Genomic DNA, 25,982 nt, shown 5'->3' with positions numbered 1-25,982 from the left:
TTGGAAAGCCTCTACTAAGAAACAAGAAAAGAGCAGTCATCATTGCCACCCTCACAACTACCCAAGACAAGTACAGTATTACTAAGGCTAGGTATGTTCCAACAAATAAGATATGGAGTGATATTTCATTTAGTCCACATATAACCTGAGAGGCACTTAGTAGTATTTTCCCCGCTTTGGAATCTTTCTAGCCATAGTAGTATTATCTCCATTTTACATGTGAGAAAACTGAGGCACAGGGAGACCAACTAACTTTCCCAACATTATATATCTAGTAAGTGGTAAATCTACAATACAAACCTAGGACTCTGTGATTCCAAAACCCATGGTCTTAAGCACTACCATCGTGATACTCAATATGTAGTCTGTGGACAGGCATTGTCAGCTTTACATGTGGCTTTTTTAGAAGTACATAATCTGATTTAATTGCATACTGACATTCAGAAGCACTGTTCTATACTATAACAATAATATGAATAATAATAGCATATATGACATTATATAATTATTTATAACTTAAAAGTATGTGCATATATGCTACTTAACTATGGGCAATAGAAGGCTGGAAAGCAAATAAGGATGATGTTTTAGAAGAAAAAGTGTCCACATTGATGTTTCTGAGATAACATGGACACCGTGTACTCTTGGAGGATTAAGAGGGAGTCATCATAGATTCATGTCCCCAGGAACTATTTAGCAGGATGACATCATGGAAATTTGCTAAATTTTGCCCAGGAAAGGTTGTCCAGCCACATTAAGAATCTTACCAAGAGTGACACTAAGAATATAATGAAGAAAGCCATTTTATAAGAGTTTTAATTTATACAAGAAGAAATCCTGGCAAAGCAACTCTTTAGACGCAGAAGATATTTAAAGCTTCAGTCTCTTTCATTGAAAGTTTTAAATAGCTCAAAGCACCAAATTTAATTAATTTATATTGAATGCAAAACTGGATATAATTATTTTACCATAAATGCAAGTCAGCTAAAAAAACAAAAGGATAGGCTAGAATTTAATTTTTTTCCAATTCTTCGACTTTGTCCAAATAAGAGCCAGTTCACTAAAGAGAATCAATCTGTCAAATTGGTAGTACTGAATTTACTACTTAAATTATTTAAAATGTGTTGGTTTCTTTTGCCTGTCTCTTTACAAATTATAAGCTTTAGTCTTCATTTATTCCACAACATTGCATACACATTTATGATTTGCCAGTGTCAGTTCAATATCATGGCTGCAGACCACCTAAAACATGCAAGGAAGAAAGACAACAGCTTCTATTGAAGCAGATCAATAACTAGAAATGGAAACAAATAGTGAATATAGAAAAAAAAATTGCAAACATTAAAGATGGCAGGAAGATCCAAAGATGTGAAAGGAAGGCAGGTATCCTGGAATCCCAGTATTTCAAAAACTGAAGATATGGAAAAGGTGACGAGAGGAAAAGCACAATATGAGGAATTACATATGTAATAAAACATTTCCATGAAACTACAGAATTGCATATTAAATATAAACACAGTTCATCTATTTGTCAACTTTAAATCTCCAGAATAATTTCAGGAGCCAAAACTCAGTTTGGAATATTTCTCTTTGCTCCTGTAGTGAGTACTTTTTTCTTCAGATTTCTCTTTTAGTTTACTTGGCTCTAATAAAAGTAAAGTTAATTTCCTCTCTCCCTGCCAATTACTGTAAAGACCATCTAAACCAGTTAAATATAGGCAACATGATACAAAGATGAGAAAGCAATATCTATATCCATTTATTTTTTATTAGCCAAGAATTTCTTTAAATTTATTTTAAAGAAAGACATTTTAAACATTTATTTATTTTTTAAAACAAATTTTTAAAAAGTCCTCTGAAGAGCTCATAGGCATCAGCAAACGATATGCAGTTTAAAATAACATATATAATGTATCATGTTTTCAAAGGAATTCTGAGAGTAACGTGAGCTCTCCAGTTCTACATGCTCATCTCTCGCAGATTCTCAACACTTCCTAATGAAGTTAGAAATCAATGAGTTTAACACAGGCATTGAGATTTTCCTCATGATTTAGGACTAAGAGTTTCTGAGACCAGTGTATTTGACCTTAAACAGAGTGGAAGTTATTAAGCAACACCTAAACGAAGAGTTAACTAATTGGAAGTTTTTTGCTGTTGTTGATATGGATTCTTTTCCTTTTCAAGGCGTATGTTAGCTTTTATTTTTGCCACAAATATGATTTTCAGGACCTTGCAATTATCTTAACAACTTGAAGTCTTAAAGAAAAAAGGGCCAGGGGCGGTGGCTCACGCCTGTAATCCCAGCACTTTGGGAGGCTGAGGCGGGTGGATCACGAGGTCAGGAGATCGAGACCATCCTGGCTAACCCGGTGAAACCCCGTCTCTACTAAAAATACAAGAAAAAATTAGCCGGGCGTAGTGGCGGGCGCCTGTAGTCCCAGCTATTCGGGAGGCTGAGGCAGGAGAATGGCATGAACCTGGGAGGCGAAGCTTGCAGTGAGTTCAGATCGTGCCACTGCACTCCAGCCTGGGCAACACAGCAAGACTCCGTCTCAAAAAAAAAAAAAAAAAAAGTGAAAAAAAAACCTCTAAGGCTAAGAGCATATAAAATATTATCTCATTTATGTTCTGACTCAGGTTATTTTAATTATTTTCATTCAGCTAAAATTGAACATATTCATCAGATCTATCATATAGTATGTCTGTCATCACTAAATTATATTATGTGGAAAGAATGGTTCTATTTTGGCTACTAGGCACAGCAATCTGGAATTTTTTTTTTCTTTCTCTCTTTTTTCTTTTTGGTAGTGACGGTGGTGGAGAATGGTTTCTCGAAGTCATTGTGAAAACTATTAGAATAATGCCATTTATATAGCAAGTTAAATGTATAGACAAGTCTGTTCTGCCAATTTAAAATTTAAATTGAACTTCTTAATCTCATTCAGGAGTTCTATGACAGATATAGTGGGATTAATGACCCTTGCTTCTAAAAGTAAAATCTTCCTAATACTCAGAGCCCAGTGCTTATCTAAAAACTATAGCAATTTCTTGAAAAATAGACCTTTCTATAAAAAATTAAGCATTAAATTGACATTTTAAATTTTGCAAGCTAGATCAACTTCTTTTAAGAAAGTGTAAATAAAATTGACTGCTTCTGAGAAATAATTAAAGGGCAGTGCTAGAAGGGTAATGTTAACTTGTTCAAGACTCTAAAATACCATCCCTACTCTGAAACTTGATGCAAGATAGAACATCATCTCAATCAGATTCCATTACAATTCATACTAATATAAGCAGCAATTAATAAAAACCAGAAATTTTACTAATCTCTTTTACCTTCACTGAATGTATAAGTGTTTAAAGTAAATTATAATGTCTTTAATAAGTAAATTTAAATTGAATTTTAGGAGTATGTTGCCAAGCTTCATAAACACATTTTCCGATAGACTTTTCAGTCACTTCTACATAGTAGAAAGTTACAAGAATAAATGCATCAACCTTTCTACCTGGATGTTACATCGTTCTACTATAAGGCTTTTGAACAAGCCAAAGTATAACTGTAACATAAAGACCACAGACCTGGGGCATATTAGATATACCTCGCATGTCATGTCAGATAATACAAACAAGTATCTGAAGCTGTCACATTTAAGTATTTATATTGGATGGATCCCAAACTAATGATATATTATAGGTGGCAAATATTGCAATAAAGTATTAATATTTTGCTAAAGGTATTTGCTGCTTATAAAATTTGAAAAGCTTTCTAAAATACAAAAGCTATACAGATGATATACTAAACAACAATGTACTGATCACCTAAGTATTAACATGTCTTCATTTTTGTTCAGATATTTCTTTTTTTAAAATAACAGAACTTGAACATTACAGAGATCTGGAAGTTTCTTTTGTTTTCCTTACCAATTCCATTGTCACTCACTCCTCAGAACCACCTGCAAATAAGGACTTGTGTGGTCTCCCAGTCTATGTTGTCATGTATTGTAAATTAATTTCAGTCTCCCTCTCTCTCTCCTGCTTTCTCTTTCTCATTGGCATGTGATTTAAAAATACACACACATATACATATATTCTATAATTCTATTACATTTTGCAACTGGTGTTTCTTAACCCAGCAGCATTGAGCTTTTGTGATATTTCCATGTGAAAACAATTCTTTCATTCCAATTGTCTCTTAAGGTATATTTTATAATTGGATCTTAATATGTGTATATATAGTGTGTGTGTATATATATATGTCTATATATGTATAAATGAAGTATATCAATTTCCCACTAATATTTATATTGTTCTTTTTTTGCTACTAAAAACAAAAATGAACATTTTTGAACCAAGTCTCCTTATACACATATGTAAGAGTTTTTCTACATACCTGCACTCAGTATTTTAAACCATGAACCACAGTAAGAAGCTTGCATACATGCATGCATAAACATATGTATACATACACACAGGTATATATATATAATATATGTATGTTTTTTCTCTCCAAAGTTATAAAAGTTTCACTATGATTTTAGGTAAGTAAAATTAAAAACAAACTTGAAGCTCAAAATAATTATTTATCTGCCTCATTCCAAACAAGGCTCTTAAAACCAGATTCTGTCAATAGTTCCTCATAGGTAGCATAACTAATTAAGGTAATTCTAAAAATCAAATACGTATTTAATGAATTTTTTTTACCTAAAAAACACAAGTAGGATTATCTGGAAAAAGGGGCATTTTCTTTATAGAGCTCCAAAAGCTCCATCTATCTGAGTACATACATTCTATATATGTTAGAAAGTGGCAGGAAACACTGGTTATCTCTTTTATATCACAGGTTTTAGGAAGGCAAAAACTGTTGCTTTGCGACATAGCATGTGGTGAAAGTCACAGAAACATTAACATGGTACATATGCACAGATGTTCTAAAGAGCATAAAGATGCTTTGATAAAACTGATTATTTTTCTATGTGATTTCTTTGAAGAAACTGCTTTAAAATGCCCCAATCTATTGTACAACTGGACTGTCATTTTTCTTACCTTCCATTAAAAAAATAACTTGAATATAGAAATTAAAAAATAAAGCTTCTTATCCCTATATATAGTCACTTAAAATACCTATTTTTTATTTTAGTCCCTTAAAATTATTTGACAGGTCCTTGAAATAAATTTCATTTTAGAATGTTCAGGGAAAGAAGTTCAAGAATTAACCACTAATTTTATCATTTTAATATTTGCCCAAACTCTAAATAAAATGTGGAATAAGAGGTTATGCTTCAAAGAAAGGCAAAATGCAAATTTTCTTACTTTTACTCTACTACTGTCTTGATTTATGAGCTTCAGAGAGAACCATCTGACATTGGCACACCTCTTCAGGATAAGAGAAATTACACAGAGCTAAAGGAATTTGAGTAACAATGTACTTGTGGCTCTCAACCATATGTTACATGAATTACTTAAATAACTGCTTCAAACTCCCCTTCCTTTCCTACAGGTAGATGGAACCATGAAATCCTAAACCTATAACAGAGCAGTGCTTCTCAACAATCTTTGCTGAAGGACCAGCACTACCCCCATCAGTCACAGATCAATACTTTTATAAAATAAAATAAAAATGAGTTATCAGGAAAAAATAAAATGAAATAGACTTACAAAATATAGCCATAATTCTTGATTGGTTTTCACAGATGTAAAACTGCTCTGTTAAGTTGCTATAAACACCTCTAAATGCTCACTCTCAATTTCCACACTTATCACCCATAAACAGTTCTCAGATCAGTATGGGTCTGTGTACCACACTTGGAGAAGTACTGAGTCATGAAACAAATATACTTCCTGGCAAAAAGTTCTCATTCCTTTGACTAAGAGTAATTGTTCTTTACATTTGTGTTGGCGGGAGGGAGATGTGGAAGAGGCAACTTTACTCAAGTGATAGTCTGAGAAAGTTATTCTTTCATCTGTACTTAGCTGTGAAAATGGATTTTCCCACTAATTTTGGCCATGGGGTAGAACACAGTGACTCTCAACACTTAAAGGGCAAAGAAATCACCTTGGGGAAGTGCAAAAAAAAAAATGCTTATTAAGGTTTCAACAGCAGAGACTCTGGTTCAATAGGCTTCCTCAATGCCTACAATTTCTGTGTTTCTCCTAACCTTCAACACCTTTACTCACTCCCAGAAAGTCAATATGATTATTCTAGTTTCACAGATGAGAAAATGCAGACTCCACATTTTTGCCCTAGGCTGTAGATAAAGTATTAAACATAGAACTCAAATCTTCTAGATTCAAAGTTTAGTGTTGTTGCTTTTTCTTATGTATGTCCTATAGTACAAAAGAATGTTGAGTTTTAAAAAGCCTAAATTGTTACCGAGATAGCAATGTATGTTTAAATTTATTACCATTTAAAGTTGTTTATTCCCCTGACAACAATTGCCATATACAGCATAAATATGTGTGTCAGTGACATTAGACAGCATCTTTACTGTCCACTGATGTCCTAGACACTCTTTTTTATAGTCATTCAATCACAGCCAGACTCTTGTTCAGGAAATACTTTGCTTTCTCAGTGAAGTCCCTTGAGGTATACCAAATTATTAGTTAATTAGCTATTAAAGTATACCAAGGCTCATATAACTGATTTAAAAAATTACAACCATTTGCAGACAAGAGGTAATCTAGCTATGTTGAAAAGAAACTGTGCTGGACTTGGATCAAGGAATCTGAAATCTAGCCGTGATCCAGTTATTCAGTATGATTTGGGGAAAATGATTTTCTCTCTCAGTTCAGCTTTCTTATCTATATCTTTTAGATAATAACCTGTAATATGCAAGTCTCTTATGAAATTAGATTTTAAAAAATAATGGGTACAAAAATGTTTTCCCTATAGTCTTTGTCAGTTGATGATCAGTACTTTTTTTTTTTCTTATTAGAACAGGCAGTATATCATGTGTTTACTTCTTTGGTTCATAAGAGTTACAGGGTGGGGGCGCTAAACTAGCTCCAAATCGAGAACTTTCTTACAACTGTATGTAGATGACCCATGAGGTAGTCTCTCACCCCACATGTAGGCTTATCTACTTTCACTGGATGTAGTCAGGTAGGAAGCTGGATTACCAGTTGTCAGGAATATTGCAGAAGAGATTCTAGCAAGTGTGGGTAGGCAGATCAGATGGCTCTAAATATCCTTTTCCTGTTAGGGTTGTCATCATAATACCATAGACTGGGTGGTTTTAGCAACACACATTTATTGTCTCACAGCTCTGGAGGCTGGAAATCCAAGATCAAGGTGTCAGCAGGGTTGGTTTCTTCTGAAGATTGTTAGGGAAGGATCTGTTCCATGTCTCTCTCCTTGGTTGTAGATGGCAGTCTCCCTGAATCTCTTCACTTTATTTTCCTTCAATACAAGTTTTGCATGCAAATTTTCCCTTTTTATAAGGACACCAGTCAGAATGAATTAGGGCCCACTGTAATGACCTAATCTGAACTAATTACATCTTCAATGACCCTATTTCCAATTAAGATAATGTTCTAATTCACTAGGACTAATGACTTCAACATATGAAAATTTGAGGGACACAATTCAACCTATAATACTATTATTCAATGTTTAGCATCTCCACGAGCAGTAGAAGTCAGGAGTCCCAGTTTTCTCTTAGTTTTGCCACTTGCTAGCCATGAAACTGGACATCACTCAATAAGTCTAGGCTTACCTATAAAATAAGCATGTTGAAGAAACAAATTAACTCTAAAATGTTCTTTCATTTTGACATGTCTATGTCCAAGTGTGGAGTAGAGGTCTCCAAAAGAGCTACTGGATCACAAAATGAGCTGTAAGCTTCCATATTTTCTTATTCTGGTCCTTTTATTTACCCAAAATCCCAGTTAGTAAGGAAGTCACAGTAGGAAACAGGTCAAATATATTACTTGCAAAGCCTCATCTCATTATGATTAGGCTGACTACATAAAGAATATCTATATATAAATATATAGGGGTGTGTGTGTGTGTGTGTGTGTGTGTGTGTGTAATGTGTATTATGCCTCGATCTTTAATGAGAAGAACAACTAATATATGCATAAATCAAATATCTTTGGAAGGATGGATACAAAAGCCATTTACCACATTGCTTGCCACTTAAGAGATAACTAAGTTTCAGGGGAAGAGCAGTCAGGAAATTGTTTTGTTCTCTTTAGATTTTGAATCACAGGAGAATGTGCTACCTATTCAAAGAGTAAACAAGGATTAAATAAGAAAAACATTCGTGCATTATGCATTTGTTTAACCTTTGGTTTCTAAGTCTGAATAGTGTATATTGAAGTCATTTTGTGCTTCGAGGTCACTATAATAAGTATGTCTGACTTTGACAAACTTTCCATTTTGCAGAAAGCTACAGGACTCAGCAAACATGCTTAGATATCTGCTTCAGTGCGAAACATATAATGAAAGAAGACTTCATAAGCAGATGTTTCTTAAGAAGCTTCTGTTATACAAAAATGACACAGTTAATGAACAGGAGAGCAACCTGCTACATCTGTCTTCAAAGGACAAGGAAGTTAGCAATCAATACTGTATTTACGATGGCATTTTTCACCTGAAAAGTTTCCACTTACCTACCACTTGTGTCTAAGAAAGACAGGCTTTTTCTTACTCAGAATTTTACCCTTGCTGCTCACCTATTTTAGTGACAGCAGCAGTTGTATAAACTTAGTAAGAAAAGTTATTAATGTGTAAACCGAATTTAATTAATATATCGTTGAACAAAACAAATGGCAGTGTGCCTTACCACTGTTTTTATCACTGGCTGAAAGATAGAAGGCATTTCCATAGCTGGAGCAGGTAATAAAATACGAGCCAGAGAAGAGAGCACTATTCAAGAATCATTTTTTAAAGGAAAGAAGACGAAGTTTGCCAATTCCATTTTAAAGATGAAGGAAACAAAGATCCTGAAGGGTATATATCCAAAGATAATAGAAACATGAAATTGAAATTTTCTGTCTTGGGTTCTGTGTTTTTATCTGTAATATTATAAGTGTACATTTAAGCTAACGTTCTAGAATAATCTCTATATGTTAAGCACACTTAATGCTGTCTTAGGGTCCTAAAATGCCTCAACAATATTTTGTCACTATGACAGCCCTTATGGACTCACAGAAAACAGTTGATGAATACTATAAAGAATTGATTTTTAAGTGCATTCTTTGGGCAACCACTGGGATTTTTACATCACTGTCCTATTATTAACCACAGTAAACAAACACATAAGCCAACTTAAAATTACAGATGCAAATTAAGGAGATGACCCGAGTCTTTCCTAATAAGTGATTAAATTAATAATTTCTGTTAGATGTCAGTTATCTAACGCATAAAACAGTGAGTGCTTAGAATTTTTCTTTTGTATTGGCACACTTCCATGAATTACACTACTTATGGTACAAATGTTATGGCTATTTCTCTTCTATCAATTATCTGTTATGTGTTTTTCCTGTCTTTTTATTTATCTATATCTATTACCTATCTACCTATATATGTGTCTATTCCACTCTATTCATTCATTCAAAAAATTTGTGTTGAGTCTTTGCTATGTTTCATGTTCTATACTACAGTTACCTTAATAAAAAATATACATATGGTATTTATCTCAGATTCCAAAGCAAACCTTAACATTTACCATAGAGCTTTCCTTGGCCACCTCCAAGTTACCTTTCCTTCCTTTGAACTCAGGTAGCATTTACTTTTAAAGAGCTTTAAGCATTTAATTATAGTTCTTTATAGAATGATTTAACTACTACACCTCATTTTCAGCAAATGAAGCAAACTCTAGAGAGTACCTGCCTGTGTAGAGTACACTGTTTAGTTTAATCTATTAACATCTAGATGTTTTTCTGGTATCTGATAGAAGAGAATGTTTAAAGGAGTACTAATCATCTATGTCAACTTCATAGGTAAAACAACCATTCTTCCTCCTTCTGCTTTTCCTCCTCCCTCTTCTTTTTATCCTCCTCCTCACTGTCCTGCTTCTTCTCCTTTAATCTTTCTCAGTGTTGTTATTGTTGCCATTGTAATTCTAGTGTCTAGTGTCTATTATAGTCAGACACATTATCAGTGCTTAATAAATGCCCAGTAAGTGAATCAGTAAAAAATTACCTCTTCTCCCTCCTCATACTCTTCATTATATTTGTTAATGTTATGGTTTTAACAGGTGCTTTTAAATGCAGTTATTTTAAGTAGTCACATTTTTCAATATACAGAATTATTGAGTAGGACTTAAAAGTTTGTAAAAGGAAGAAATCATTGAATGAATTAATAAATGAAATACTTTTTTTTTTTTTTTGAGACGGAGTCTGACTGTTGTTGCCCAGGCTGGAGTGCAATGGCGCCATCTCGGCTCACTGCAACCTCAGCCTCCCAGGCTCAAGTGATTCTCCTGTCTTAGCCTCCCGAGTAGCTGGGATTACAAGTATGGGCCACCAAGCCCGGCTACTTTTTGTATTTTTAGTAGAAATGGGGTCTCACCATGTTGGCCAGTCTTGTCTCAAACTCCTGACCTCGTGATCCGCCCGCCTCGGCCTCCCAAAGTGCTGGGATTACAGGCGTGAGCCACCGTGCCCGGCCATGAAATACGTATTTATGTATTTTCCTCAGCAATGTTTTTGAGATCATGACACACACAAAAACTTTTAAAATTTCATAGAAAAATGTTGGCCTTTAATCAGTTGAAATGCAAGTGATATCTGGCATGTAGTAAGCATTCAATAAATGGCTGCTGTAACCAGAGTCCTGAACAATGTCATACAAGGAAGGCTCATGGCATTTCTGGAAGCTAAAATACAACCACAGAAGGATCATTCTTGAGATCCAGCTGTACCTATAGATAATTCAAATTTCCCCCATCCGTCCTCTTCCCAACACCCCACCACACAAACACCAGAAGGTAAGTTCCATAATTGTAGGAACTTAGTTTGTTAGTTTCACTACTGAATCCTTAGGGCCTAGCACATAGTAGGTATTCAATAAATATCTGTTGAATAAATTTTTTAAAACCCCACTGTTTGGGAGTGTAAAAATTGTTTAATGTATTTCATCTTTCTCCTGCCTTCCCCTCCCTCCGCCTACATATGTTCAAAATCTCAGGCCCCTCCTCAGAACTTTTGACTCAGAATCTGCTCTTTTAACATGATTACCTGTGATTTCATAGGAGAAGCACTGCTATAAATCATATAAATTTCACTTTTCTGTCCTCCAATGGATAAAACTCCTCAACTTGTTGATCAAAACCCGACCTCACAGTATACTCAAGTTTCTAGCAGTTGGTCCTTTGTAGAACTAGGAAGAGCCAGAGTGGAGTCAGCTGCTAGGACTTGATCTCTCTCTCTCTCTCTCTCTCTCTCTCTCTCTGTCTTTCTCTCTTTATCTCCCTCTCTCCCCACTCTTCTCTTTGTTCTTTCCCCCTTGCTTTCATGATAAAATCATGTTATACAGAGGAGCAGCACAGTGTCAAATTTTCTATGCTAATTTACATTTTTTAATGTTAAAGAACCATCAGCCAAAGCTAGCTAAAGCAAAATAGTTATCCTCTTTTATTGCTCTTTTATTCTGCCTCTTTACTTTCTATGTGACCTCCTCACTCTTCCTTGTGCATCTCCTAGAAGGCAGAATAACTAAATATTTACTGAGTATCTGGCATCTGCAGGCACAGAAAGTCAGTTTTCCTCATTTAATCTTTATACCAACTAGATATACAGCCATAGGAATGGGGGCATGGAATCATGCTCAGTCAGTCCTCATGAACACATTCTCCAAACGTAGTACTTTTTCAACGACATTCTAAAAGTTTATTATTGTCACAACTATGAGTTAGAATATGAAGAAAATATGTTAGAAAAATAAAGAATAAAAGGGAAATGGTGAGACCCCAAGAGAAAACTGTCATAAAATGTGGCCATTTTTTCATGATTACCTTCCATTCTGAACAACATCCCAAAGTCTGGCCCAAGCCATTCTCCTTCAATCTCTAGCATTTTAAAAGCCAGCTATATCTCTGATAACAAACCTAAGCATCTGGGTTTTTAAATTATTTCTTTATTTTATTGTACAGGACACTGGGGCTCTGATAGATTTAGCCTTTGTCCACAGTAACAGAGACATTCAGCTTTTCTGATTCTACGTAGTGCTTTCCATTCTATCAGTAGCATCTCAGCACCAGGGCCACCCCTGCTTTACATCCCAAAGACTGGAAGCCTGAGGCTTATATGGCCACAGGTATCTTAGATGTGTATTCGATGCCACTAAAGAGAAGTATTTCACAGAATTTGGATGGAAATAACTGGGATTACTGAGTGTCCTGTGTCTGCAACTCCATGACTCCATGAAAGTGAACAGAAAAAAACGAGAGCCAGCAAGTCTTCTCTGACCTGTTTGTCGAATACTCCCAAAGGTTTTGTATGCACCTAAATCCTTATATTAAATTATTTCCTGTTCAAATGCCTAGAATAGTTTCTATTTTTTTCACCCAGCCCTCACTAAGACAACCATATAGCCATTCACTCCTGTACTCAAGCTAACATTGTATGCTGTACATCTTTCCGTATAAACATACTTTATTAACAAAAATTTCCTTATTTGTCAACTTCACCTTTACAAACTGAATTGTTTTCATGGCAGAGGTCATAACATAATCTGTTATCACTGTTTCTGGCACATAATGATGCCAGACAATTAGCTGAATAATTGCTGAATAACTAGCAGTTGTCTGAATGAACTAAGCTCAAGACCCTTTCTAATATTTCTTTCCTAAACATCATCTATCTACTCCCGTGACTGTTTCAAGAAATATAAATTCAGAACTGGATCACTGGGATCAGAATATTTTTAAGCACTGAAACTCTAATGTCTTAAGAGATTAAAGGGCAGGGTGGGAAATACGTGAGGAATTCCAGGAAAGCTTTCTTTTGTGTGAAAGCTGTTAGAACATCAAGGGATACATTTCTAGGGAATAGCTTCTGTTGTGATTCGTTAAAAGTTGTCTTTGAGGAGACTAAGGGATCCTGATAGTCTCATTGAATGTCTTCTTTTATACCCATAACTCAGTTCTGATTCTACATCTGTTTCCTTTCCCTCCTAACTGTGCTTAGTTTTATAGCCATTTCATTATTCTTGCTGATTCACACCCAAACCTCATGGTTTATGCTCTTGTGGAAGATAATAATCAGAGATATCCACTTATATTTTTCTACATTTTATAAGCATACATTTAAAAAGTTTTCCTTTATGTTTCTGCCAACTCTATCCCAAATAGAGAGATGACTGCATATTCATATCCTCAGGGGAAGAATATAGTCTCTGATCACCAGGCAGACAGTCTCTGATCATCATGGACTCTGCTTTATAAAGGTCATATGGGTAAAAGTTGTTGGGTGGCAGAGTTCATCACTTATCGTCAAAGAAGGGATAGCTGTGTTGTGGATCTAGGTAGGAAGGACTGCTGACAGACTTGCAAAGTTTGTGTGTCTAAGCATGGCACAGAACAAGCTGAGAGGCAGGTGCCTAAAGGGCCATGCTAGCCAGGTGCTGACCATCTGATGAATGCCTATGTGGATAAATAACTTGATAATCAGAGGAAGTCTCCCACCAAAGCCTTATAACCTGTTAGATAATTATAGAGTCCAAAACCTTAGCATATCCTGAAACAAAATTAGAGTGGATTTCCCTCCAGCCTGATGAAATGGGCTCTCTTGAATGAGAAATAAAGTCAATTTATGGCCGTAAAAATTATGTTTTATACATACCGAATTTTTGGATCGTGATTCACATCTGCTACAAAATCAAGAACTCAGACTGTTACTGAAGGAGATGTTCTATGCCCTAATTCTCAGTCAAAAGCTACCTTATTATGGGCTTTCCAACAATTCACTTCAGTTGGAAGCAAAGAATGACTTCATCCTTGTCTGGCTATATCTTGACCAGCACTGGAAGGGAATAACCAAGGAAAAAGCAATAGTTGGAGCAACAGAGGGCCTCTTGGTTTAAGTAGAACAAACATCAACACAAGTTAAAATCCGTGATAGAGGAAAAAGAATCAAGTCAAACTTTTGCAATCAGTTAGCCAAGGAACTGTCAATTCAGAATCAGAAGGGTTTACAAGCTACTTATGAGCATGCTGCTTATCACTCAGATAGTGCTTGTTATACACCAAGCCCCATTCTAAATGATTTAACCCATACAACCCTTACCACAGACCGATGAGGCATATTATATTATTAGTCCCATTATATGGATGAAGACATGATGGCCCATGGGAGTCTTGGGACCCATTCAAGGTCATATCTGTGGTAAGAGGCAGTTCTGAAATTTGAACTTAGTCAGTGTAGCTACAGAGTTCAGCTTGACCACCACACAATGCTGCCTTTGCCCACGAAAAAAACCTACAAATTTCTGAATGGTATAACCTCCCAATGAAGAGACTATCAGGTCCACACCTTTTATTTTAAAGATGAGGGAACAGCAGCAAAGAAGATAAAGAGATTTGCTCAGGGTCATGTAGCTCAACACATCACTCATCTTTGTTTTATGTTAAATGATATTCATTGTCAATCAAATTAATCACCTTGTTATTAATATTTCCCAAGAGGCAAATCAAAAGTTTTAAATCCAGCCTTTTATGGCCTTCCAGGAATTTTACCTAAAATGCTCTTAAGCTGACATGGGATGGGATGCCAAGTGGTCTCAGAGGCCAGAAAAAGCACCTTGATGGTTAATCCCCTGGGTGTCTGGGACACAAGGCTGTGCCAGGAAACCACTTAACAGAAGAGCAGGCAAGAAATCAGGGAAAGGGAACCCAGAGGACTTCAGTGTAGACATTTAGGAATAAGGGAATTTGATGCAGAGCCGGTTTCCTCTACTCTAATGAAACACCTAGAATTAGAAACCTGTATTTTGTAAAGGAGATCTTTATGTTGCTTTATTTATGAAATATCAATTTCAAAACAAGGTTTGGAAAATTCCTCTCCCTACAAAAAGCAAAGGGGTCATTTTGATTCTCCCTTGCCTTTTAGCAAGGACTAGCATATAACTGTACTGACTCATTGACATGTCCAAAGTCCATGTGACAAAGTACTGTTAAAGAAAATAAGACCCACTGCTGTCTCCTAAAGAATTATTTAATTGTGAGCCAAATATATATATTTTTAAATCCATCATGGGACAAGATATTGCAATGAGAAAGCTGTATTATTTAGATCACTGGACATTTAGTGACCTCTCATCTTAATCCTTCCTGCTCTGGTTGCACTGACATGTCCTGTCATTGGCAAGCTCAGACTTGCCTTATAACAACCACTGTTGTTATCTGAAGGCTGAATAGATAATATTAAAAAAAAAATGTCACTTACTTGTTTCTAACCTTTTCAACCCTTATTTCAATTTTCATCCTAAGAATACTCTGATTGCAGAAAAAGAAACACATGATGATGAAAATGATGCATCTGCCAACTTACAAAAAGATATCTTAAAAGTGAAAATAGAGGTAAGAAAGTAATTGAACCTGTGCTGAGAGGCTATTGACAAAGCCCAAAGAAACAAAGAAATATGAGAGTTAACTTGGGCAACAATAACACACACTAAAACTCTTACTACCAGAACCCTGAGTTGTTTTAAGTTAATGGTGGGAAGAAAGTGCTGTATACCTGAAACATAATCACTGCTGTCATTGTCAAGGTCCTATTTATTAAGTTAGAGAAACGTAACAGATTTGGAAATTAAAGCAGATAGAAGAAACACATTTTTAATTTTTAAAATATGTACTGAAATTCTAATGTTCTCTCTAATAAATACATTGTTTCAGTTTGGATGTATGCCTACAAAGCTATAGATGTGTTGCACTTGCCCAGAAGACACTAGAGGGGAGACATCAAGTCATGATCAACCCAATCGGATCGAATCTCTTCTCATTTTCCTTGAAGGAGCCTGGTTCTGGGGATTTTTCCTAACCAGGCAAACAACTAACTTCATTATGGCTTCTAGACAAACCATGCAATGAACAATATAGCAAAATGGAGGCAGTGACCAAATCAACCCTGGCCTTTAAGGTTTTCCAATACCTTCCACTCAGGCAAAGACAAATTCGGCAGGTACTTACCGCATTGAAATTGGGGAACAGGTTGACTGCAGCTGCAGTGTCAAGAGGAAAAGGAAGAAATGGTTTAATATCCAGCGATGGTTGCAGAGGAGGGGCTGGTGGACGGACAAGGGCCGGGAGAGCAGGACTCTGGCATGTACCACCTGTGAAGACCAGAGCAAAGGGAGCAATCAGGGACACCACCATGGAAAAAAACACCAAAGTTGCTTTTGAGACAAAAAGGCCAGCTTTGTGGGTCACTGGAAAAAACAAGACATGGACTCTATTGACCTCAACTGGGAACTGGCCAATGAGCAAATTTGCCATTAGGCAGAGCGAGCTAGTTGAACTGCTCCGTTTTCCTTTGATTATAACTATCTGGTTATGTAAGTAACATCAACATTTCAAATGCCCCAACCTGTCTTTATTTTCCTGCCTAGAGCTCCAGATTGGGTCAGTCACAAATTTGCAACCAAGATCTCTGAATTCAAAGGGAAGACCCCTTCATCATGTGCCCATCCCTCTTTGAAAACTAAAGCACTCACAATATGCATTAAGTCTGAGTGATTATTTTACAGAACTGCTCTTTGCTACCACATCCAAAACTCTGGCAGCACGATGACATGAACCTGGCACATACAAGAAATTTAACCTCAAACTCAGGCAGCTGTACCTTACTGCTCTAGCAACTGGAGGATTAAAAACCAGCAAAACCAGTGCTACGATGTCTGAACTGTTCAGCACCCCTACAGCTCTGATTATTCAACAACTCCCTGCCTTCCTCCCAGTCAGGAGTAGGTGGAATGTAGATGGCCACTGTTGAGCAGGCAGTGGGAATATTATGCCAACAAAGACATCCCCTTTGCATGCCAGTAAGTAGCCAGCCTTTTGCAAGAGAGCACATACCTTTGCCCCCTGTTATAGGACTCCACCACACTCAGGAGCTGGAAGGATGGAAACCCATCTGTAGTGTTCAGTCTCCCATATTTTGGTAACATTCCAGAACATCAATTTGCTGTTAATTAAAGGCTGTTTGAATCCTAGGGCACTGTTAAAATATGCCAGCATTCTTCTAATCTGAGAGGCAAGCAACAGACTGTAAAAACCTGCTGGTAAGAATCCAACAAGCATTAGGAAAACAAAATGCAATGGGCTATTTTTCTGTCTAACAGTAAAGAATTCTAGGAGACATGCTTGTGCCACTTGCCTGCCATCTTATTTTTAAAAACAAGGTAGAGTCAGTCTCCTCGTATAAATTGCCTTTACAAATTTCACAACAAACTCTCTGGCCAACTGCACACAGAACATCATCTTGCCCTCAATCAGTTACCTGAGCACAAAATTAACATTCTGAAAATGATTCCCCAATGATAAATCCAACCCTATGGGGCCACAGAGGATCTGCTAACAAGCTAGATGACTTAGTACCTGTAACAGAAGCCATCAGCACAGGATTTAATTAACCATACACAAGAACCATCAGCTCTCCTGCTCCCAGGTATAAAATCAGCTGGAGCCAAATTAAGAAAAACTGTATTTTCCCCCACTGTCTTACCTTCTTCCTTGAAATAATAATAGCACGGCCAACAATAGCAAAGTCAATAACTGAAGTCTATAATCAGTAAACTAATTTGCAAAGTAGCACAAGGCACTAAATAAAGGGCAGATGTCAAAACAAATAGAGATAACAATGAAATATAACAAGTCTACATTCACCAGAGCACACTATAAACTTAGTTTATTGTCCACTTGGTAGTGTATTGAGTGTGAGTGTGTAACCATTTTTAGAGAGGGCATGCGCAAAACTTTGGTGATAGACCTATCATGAGTTTAGTGTTGTTAAACGTTTCTCTTTTAATAAAAAGTTTAAAACCCAAAATAACTTTTTAGATGGTGCATCTTTAAAAAACTCAGAAGTAAGTTCGGGTGTGGTGGCTCATGCCTGTAATCCCAGCACTTTGGGAGGTCAAGGCGGATGGATCACTTGAGGTCAGGAGTTTGAGACCAGCCTGGCTAACATGGAGAAACTCGATCTTTACTAAAAATACAAAAATTAGCCAAATGTGGGGTGCACACCTGTAATCCCAGCTACTTCGGAGGCTGAGGCAGAAGAATCACTTGAACCCAGGAGGCAGAGGTTGCAGTGAGCCGAGATCGCACCACTGTACTTCAGCCTGGGCGACAGAGCAAGACTCTGTTTCAAAAACAAAAACTCAGAAGTAAAGTAAGCTTTGGTTGAAATCAGTGATGTGGTGAAATTTAAGAAGCAATTTTAAATTACTTTTATTTTTGTTGTTGTTTTTGAGACAGGATCTCACTCTATTGCCCAGGCTGGAGTGCTGTGGCACCATTATGGCTCACTGAAGCCTCAACCTCCTGGGCTTAGCTGATCCTCTCATCTCAGCCTCCCGAGTAGCTGGGACTACAGGAGCATGCCACCATGCCCACCTAGTTTTTGTATTTTTAGTAGAGATGGGTTTTTGCCATGTTGGCCAGGCTGGTCTCAAACTCCTGAGCTCAAGCAGTCCACCCACCACGGCCTCCCAAAGTGCTGGGATTACAGGTGTGAGCCACCATGCTCAGCCCTAAATTACTTTCATTTGTGTCACACATCATTCTTTGCAAAGGATATTCATTTACATTCACTTGGTTTGATTCTAAGATTTCAGAAATTAGGTAAGGGTTAACAACATAACATCATGTAGAGAAAAAAAAAATGTTGATAAACTCTTCAGTTGTTTATCTTGCTTCCGCAGAAAATTCCATGCTTATAATAACAAGGATGCAATTTAGCAAGAAAATATTCTACAATTGTTTCATTTTAAGTCCTCCTCTGGTTTAGGGTATCCAAAGAAGTGAAGGAATAGCTCGAGCTGATTTTTTATCTAGCACAATGAGAGACATAAATAATAAAAATATGTCCGTTCAATTATCAGGTAAATTTAATTTCCCATTCTCTCTTTTAGGATATCTATTTCATTTATACTTGTATAAACAGTTCAAGGTCCTCTCTCAGTGTTGCAACTAGAGTTTCCTTCCTAGGGGATTTAAAAAAAAACATCAAAGAAGAGTCATAAAAACCTTAGAAAGTTCAAAAAAATATTTAAGCTCATCTCTTCTCACCTGTTAGAAAGGAGCAATGTATAAGATTGTAGGAAAGCAGAGGACATGTGGCTACATATTTTTAGACTATTTGCTATGCAAATACAGGTATAGGGGTTGCTGTGGGTCTGATTCCCAGAGCCCCTTTCAGCACCAAGGCACTCCTCTCAGTTGCTTGGAGTGCTGGTGGCTGATGTCCCTAGCCCAAGAGCCTCTTTACAAATTGCCCTGGGCCAAAGGGAGCTGCCTCACCTAAGGTGACCCTCCTAAGTGGAGGATTTGATAGCCTCAAGCAATCACTGATTCATGCAGGAGTCTACTGGCTTTGCCCACTTGTCTCAAAGCAGGAAAACTCTGAAGCTCTATTTTACCTCCAAAGTTGCTAATGGCATCTAGGGTAGGCTGAGGCCTCTGCTGTGACTACATCACAGTCCAGCTCCTTCCTCTTCCCAATCCTGTATCCCTCACTTCTCACAAATGATGTTTCCATGAGCACTCCCCAGTAAAGTCTCAGAGCTCACTTTAGGAATAACTTGATCTGTGACACCAGGATACAGCAATTCAGGTGTTTAAGTAAAATATAAAATTGCTTTATTCTAAAATAGATGCTTGCCTCCAAACCTATAGCACTGATATTGAGGCACGAAATTGAAGCTACCTCTTCAAAATTATCTGTGACTAACATTTCTGCTTTTGAAATCTGGATTCGTCCTAAAATATTTTACTTGTACCAATCTGTACTTGCTCAGCAACAAGAATACTGTTTGCAAATAGTGCAAAATCAAAACTGGCACATATAATATGTTTCATCTGTAAAGCAAACTAAAATACTCTCTTTGAGAAAATAGCTATTTCATTTCCCCATATTTAAATAGAAATGATTACATTTAAGATATGAATACACGTTTATTATTTTACTTATAAAATTACCTTGATAACTATAAACATGAAAATATATAATAAATTTGTAGACATTTCTATAGGTGAGGAAGTTTTGTCATTAATGTTTACCAATAATGTCACTTTATTCATTGGAATGTCACACTTCTGGAAATATTAATATTCTTAATTTGAGGCAGGTCTTTTAAAGCCTCAATGGATTAGGGTCAGAAAAATATACAAACTCTGTCTATATCTAGTACCACATATTCATAGCCTATGCTATTTTATTACACAGTTTTAACAAATTAGTCTGATTTCAGAGAAGTTACTATCTCTTTATACCAAAATTTGTTATATGACATTAAAGTCGACAAATGACAAAAACGTTTATTAGTACAAGAATAGTAATTAATACTGAATAAGGTATTGAATAATTAAGGTAAATTAAGTGATCATTAATGTTCACAAAATTCTTCTCCCTCCTCTTTTGATGTTTTCGTTAGTATATGTTTAGAATTTAAGTTGCAAATAGTGAACTACAGAATAAACATAATAAATATTGCTTTGGTCAATTTATAAGAGCTGCATATTCACAAAAGTACTAACTTGTGAATTTGAAAAAAAAAAACAGAGTAACTAATTCCTAAGTATTTGTTAATAGAGACTGAGAAAGTAAGATACATTCATTTCAGAAGTTTGCATTTTTGAAAAGCAAATTAATATGTAAATTAATATTAGACATGTTTGTTTTGATAACTCATACAGATAAATAGGAACTCTAAACCAGTGGTTGTCAGTTGAAACTTATTGTATTAGATAATATATATAAAGTGCCCTAACACAGTTCCTGACCAATTGGTGCTCACCACATGAGAAATATATTTTTTAATGAACCAAAGAACTTCCAAAGCAGCTACTGAGGCTTTCTGAAAGCAGTCAGTCAAGGTAATTTTAAAGCTACCTTCATTTTTTTCTCTTTGCTTATCTTGACTGCCTCAGAAGAATGATCACAATAAGAGAGTACTTTGTAAATTAATATATGGAAATACTCCATGAGAGTGAGGTGGTGTTCTTTCCATAATACAACTCTTTTAACCTTGAACTTCTGCACTCGATCCATTCAGTGTTCGTCAGTCATAGATATCCTGCCTGACAACTCCATCTTAACCTTAACCTTCATCTACTATTTAATCTTTCATTTCCCCAGGTGACAAAACTGAAGTTCAAAATGATCAGGGATTGCCACTGTTAAATATTCATGCCAGTGGAGAATTTTGTGCATCATTAAAATATGTATATATTTATAGAAAACAGCAGAAACATCTAATTTCCTGACAGGATAATTTCTATAGTATCTTTAGTATCTTTTCCCTTCATCATCAACTTATCTGTATTGAAATATATCTACTTATTTATATTAAAATATATATGCATTTATTTATATTGAAATATATACTTACCTATATTTTAATTATGTGTATTTCAATAATAAGCTATGATTACATTACTAAACTCCAAACATTCACATATAGCAGGAAATCATATAGAGCATTTTGTATAATATTAGATCCTAAGTATTTAATAAGCAACTAATTTGATAAAAATGGATAATTATTCAAATCCATTTTCAAATATTTCAGTTAGAATTTGCTATGTCCATGGGGCAAGAGAGGGACTCACTATAGGAATTCAGGGGTCTATGTGATAGTGGGCATAAAAACTTTAGATCTGATCCTACTAATAAGAAGTAGAAAATAAATAATGGCATAAAGGCTGAGAAATAAAATGAAATCCTAAGCATCCCCCCGCCCACCTGCCAACTGAACGAACCCACTTTGGCCAAGGAGAACCCAAAGAAACCTTGAAAACTGAGTTATCAGCCATGAAGGGATGGGAGATCAGACACACCTACTTACACCCCCTCCCTCACTAACAGCCATTAGCCTTTCTTCCCTATGGGCTAACCAGAAACTAGCCCTTTCAACCAAACAACTGATGCTGCTCCCTTTTACAGTTTCCGCAAAACAATGGACCAGCATTCCTTCTGGATAAGAGACTACTGATGGCAGAGTGCTTCTGGCCAGTCTAGGGAGAATACACAGTGAAGGTTTTTGTGTCCTCTGCTACGCTATTTGACATCAGAGGGCTCCAGACTTCAGCCTTGGATCATGCTAACATCGCCATTTTTTGAACACAGGTCCCATGGAGAGGCACAGAGCTCAGTTGTGCATGTACATCTTCTACTTTCATAAATATTCATGACTCGTTATATAGCTTATTATACATGTATTTGGCCACCTCTTTCAGCATAAATTCCTGTTCCCTTTGTCCCTTCCTTGAAGTGTCTGTTTCTGGCTTCTGCCTGGAGGCTATGCTTCCCAGCCTGTCAGAATAGCCAGCCTGCAGGCTGCAAACATTTATGAAAAATAAAGCTCACCTTTCCAAATTTAAGAATATCATCATTCTTCAGTTAAAAAAGTAAAACTTGATTTGGCCAAAATGTTGGCTATGGAGTACTGTAATTAATGGAATTGGCCAGCCAGGGTGGGAGTAAAGCTAGAGAATGTAGATAATTTAATACATCTATTCATTAATTGGCATGGATTAGCCTCCTATCCTCTTAATTCCTTTAAAACACCCAATTCTGCCAGGTATCTCTTATAATATCCAATTTATAAAATCAAAAGTCAAGCTTCTAGGAAGCAAAATATCTTACCAGAAAGAAACTGAGCAACCCTAATGATTTTTAATGTACTGATACAAATAGCTTTTGAACTAAAACAACAATATGATAAAAACAAAATAACAATTTAAAAAAACACCTTACAGAATCATTTTGTCAAATTAGTTCCCAGACATAATTTGATAAAGCCAGCAATTTTTATTAAAGAAAGGTTTTTATAAGGAAGGAAGGGAGGGAGGGAGGGAGGCAGGGAAGGAGGGAGGAAGGATTACATTCCTTGTAAAGGAATATTCAGTATTTATCCCTGATTTTTATCCCCAGCATGGGAACATGCTGGCACTGCCTTATATTTGAAGAAGAATCCAGAAAGATGTGAATATCATATCAAATATATTTCAAAACCCCTCAAATTTACATTCTTTAACATCTACTGGCCAAATTGGATAAATAAATATGTGTTTGCCACATTCCCTGGCATGTCTGCCTCTCAAATATTCAAGGTTGTTGGTTGGGGATAACAATGGGCAATTCCCCTGGTGGGATTTTTTACTCTTTGTCTAGGCAAATTGTGTGTTTACCATGTTTCCTTAAACCTTAGTCATCCAAGCTCCATCCAATTCCCATCTCTGTTCGCAACAGAATGATATAACTACAAACATATTTTGACATAATATTTACATGTAGTATGATTTGGTAACGATTTTTCTTTCGTTGTGTTTTTCTTTTGTCTTTTTTTTCTTTTGTTCCCCCCACCCCCTTCCTCTGTTTAGGATTGTTGATTCACTGACTAGGTTTCAGAAAGTTGATCCAGCACTTGCTACCTTAGGATAAAGCTCCTCATTGACCTAAAGTGAACTGGCCTTAGCAGGTCAACTCAAATGTTGAAACAAGGTCTGATCCCATAAGGGCAAGTTGTCAGCCCTAATCCACACAGGATGGTGACTGCTGTCTCATACATCCTGCTTTTGACCACAGAGAGGAATGAGGTGAGAATGGGAGTATGAGTCAGGGCAATTGGACCTCCATTCTGGAAATACTGATTCAAAAACATTTGCCCATGTCAATGGTCAGTGATTTGATCTTTTCTCATGAAAGAAATCACATGAAAGTGATCTGGGTTTTCCCCTTGTCCAAATTATTTTTTCATTTTCAGTTGAGGTATTTAAATATTCCAGTAAGTCACCTCAACACACTTGGAAGGAAGCTAGGAAAGAAGCACTAATAGTATTTTATCGGTCACTGTCATTAAATGCCATGACCAAAATCAAAACACTGATATCATCCAGTTGCCAATATCCTGAATCAAGGTCTCCACTAGAAGAAAAGTGGGATCTCTCACTTATTTAACTAACTTTGATGACAATTTCTGATACCCGGAACATAATAGAGAAAAATTATGTTAGGAGTGTCAGGCAAGGAGTTTTAAATATTTCACCCCAAATATCCCTCTGTACTGCTGCCCCTTTGTCAGGTAGATAGTGAATAATTCAGGACAGGTGCCTGCTTTATAGGAAATCAAAAGATTTTGCCTGGAAAATTCCTCTCAAGTTTACCGCTAGTGATATAGAATATAAAATCACAAAATTTCCCTCAAGAGAAATTTCTTAAAATTTAATTTCACACCATCAATTATAACTAATAAAAGAGGTATCATGCTGGGATGTCCAATATGGTGGCCATTAGACAGCCACATGTGACTATTTTAAATTTAAATTAATTAAAATTAGTAAAAATAAAAAAAATTCAGTTCTCAGTCACACTAGCCGCATTTCAAATGTTTGATAGCCACATGGGGCTAGAGGCTTCTGTATTGCATATTGCAGATGTAAAACACTTCCATTCTCACAGAAGGGGCTATTGGACATTACAGTTCCAGTGCAAAGCAATGTTCTCAAGCAGCAAATAATTTGCAGATAAGATGCTTGATACAGTCTGTTTCAAAATGAATTGCTGATGGGAGAGTAACTCTTGCTTTCTCCTGGGTCCTTCGACTTTTTAGATTGAGGAGAAGAGTTTTCTCAGAACTGAATGTGTCACTGTCAGAAGCCAGACACTGTCGTGACCATGCCAGAAAGGAATCATCGTCCATTTCTAGAGATGACCATGGCAGTCTATGAGTCTTCATGTGTGAACAATGATGACAATACTCAAAGAACAACCTAAATTTTAAAAAAGTTAATGATTAAATAAATACTAATGAATAATGTGTGCTTAGATAAAAATGATACCACATCTTTGAACCAAGCATGCATAAAGGAGCCAGTCCTAGGGCAAATGAGTGTTTATTAGTATCTGATAACCCTTGGAAGTACAATCACAAAGTTTTCATTTCTGCTAACAAATTGTGTCAAAATCTAGTCTCATTAATGGTCAAGTGTTTAAACTGAGCTAATGTAGGCAGTTAAACCTGCCTTACTATATCTGTCTCTCTGGGAAATTTCACTCATGATATCTAGGCTTTGGTCATCTCACTCTTTAAAAAGAAAAAATGATGCTAAAGTCTTGTTACATGGTCTTGTTTATTCATGATCTGTACCTCTTAACTGTGACTTGCCTGCATGAACTTCTCTGTGCCAGTGGGGCTGGGCAAAAGGGAGAGACTGTTTAGAAAAGGAAAGAATGGTCAACATTGTCTCAGGCTGCAGAAGGATCAAGTAAGATGGTAATGTCTGATAGATTTAATGTCATGGAGATTTTTGGTGACCTTTATGAGCCATTTAAGGGCAGTCATTTATGTGGGTCACATTAAAGAGAAGCCACTTTTGAGGAGGGTGAGGAATGAGTGAGGGTATCATAATGGAGACCAGTGGAGATAATTATCCTGAAAACTTTGGGAAGGAAAAGTAGAGTGGGACACTATACGTATGGGTACATAAGTCTCATAGGCATAGAAAGGAACTGATTCAATCCAGAATATCTAATAAAACTCACTTTTGGAATGTCACATTTCAACTAGCAATTTAGACCCCAAAATGTGAATCATAAAATGTAAATTATAACCCCTGAAAGCATAGTAAGCAATGTAATTTAGGTTATCTAAGTTACTTTGCACCCAACTTGCTCTTGAAACCTACTTCGAAGTATGGCAAAGAAAACCAATCATCTATTCCCGGTGCAGGATGCAGCTCAAGCACGACTTTCTCTATTCAGTATTTCCTGGACATCTCTGGAGAAAGATCACTCCCTGGGGCCCTGCTCGGGCC

General features: G+C 36.4%; 1 protein-coding gene and 1 long non-coding RNA gene across 7 annotated transcripts in view; one reads left to right on the top strand and one right to left on the bottom strand.

Annotated features, from left to right (window-relative positions):
* The window catches only part of LOC123571674 (uncharacterized), a 130,236-nt gene extending 117,752 nt beyond the window's left edge, over positions 1-12,484 (top strand). For 2 of the 3 annotated variants that reach the window (XR_012430643.1, XR_010584913.2), the window contains one exon: positions 8,384-12,484. This is a non-coding gene — a long non-coding RNA (uncharacterized lncRNA). Of the gene's footprint in view, positions 1-7,785; positions 7,833-8,383 lie in introns of all 3 variants that reach the window. The other variant, XR_010584912.2, reaches the window with a different exon arrangement.
* ZNF385D (zinc finger protein 385D) overlaps positions 1-25,982 on the bottom strand; it is a 990,373-nt gene that overhangs the window by 244,764 nt on the left and 719,627 nt on the right. For all 4 annotated transcript variants that reach the window (XM_005545658.5, XM_045385203.3, XM_005545661.5 and 1 more), the window contains one exon: positions 16,134-16,276. In XM_005545658.5, the coding sequence (XP_005545715.2) occupies positions 16,134-16,276 (143 nt within the window). The remainder of the gene's footprint in view (positions 1-16,133; positions 16,277-25,982) is intronic.

Source organism: Macaca fascicularis, chromosome 2 (genome assembly GCF_037993035.2).
Source record: "Macaca fascicularis isolate 582-1 chromosome 2, T2T-MFA8v1.1".
Lineage (NCBI taxonomy): Eukaryota > Metazoa > Chordata > Mammalia > Primates > Cercopithecidae > Macaca > Macaca fascicularis.
This window is presented reverse-complemented; position numbering and strand designations above follow the sequence as displayed.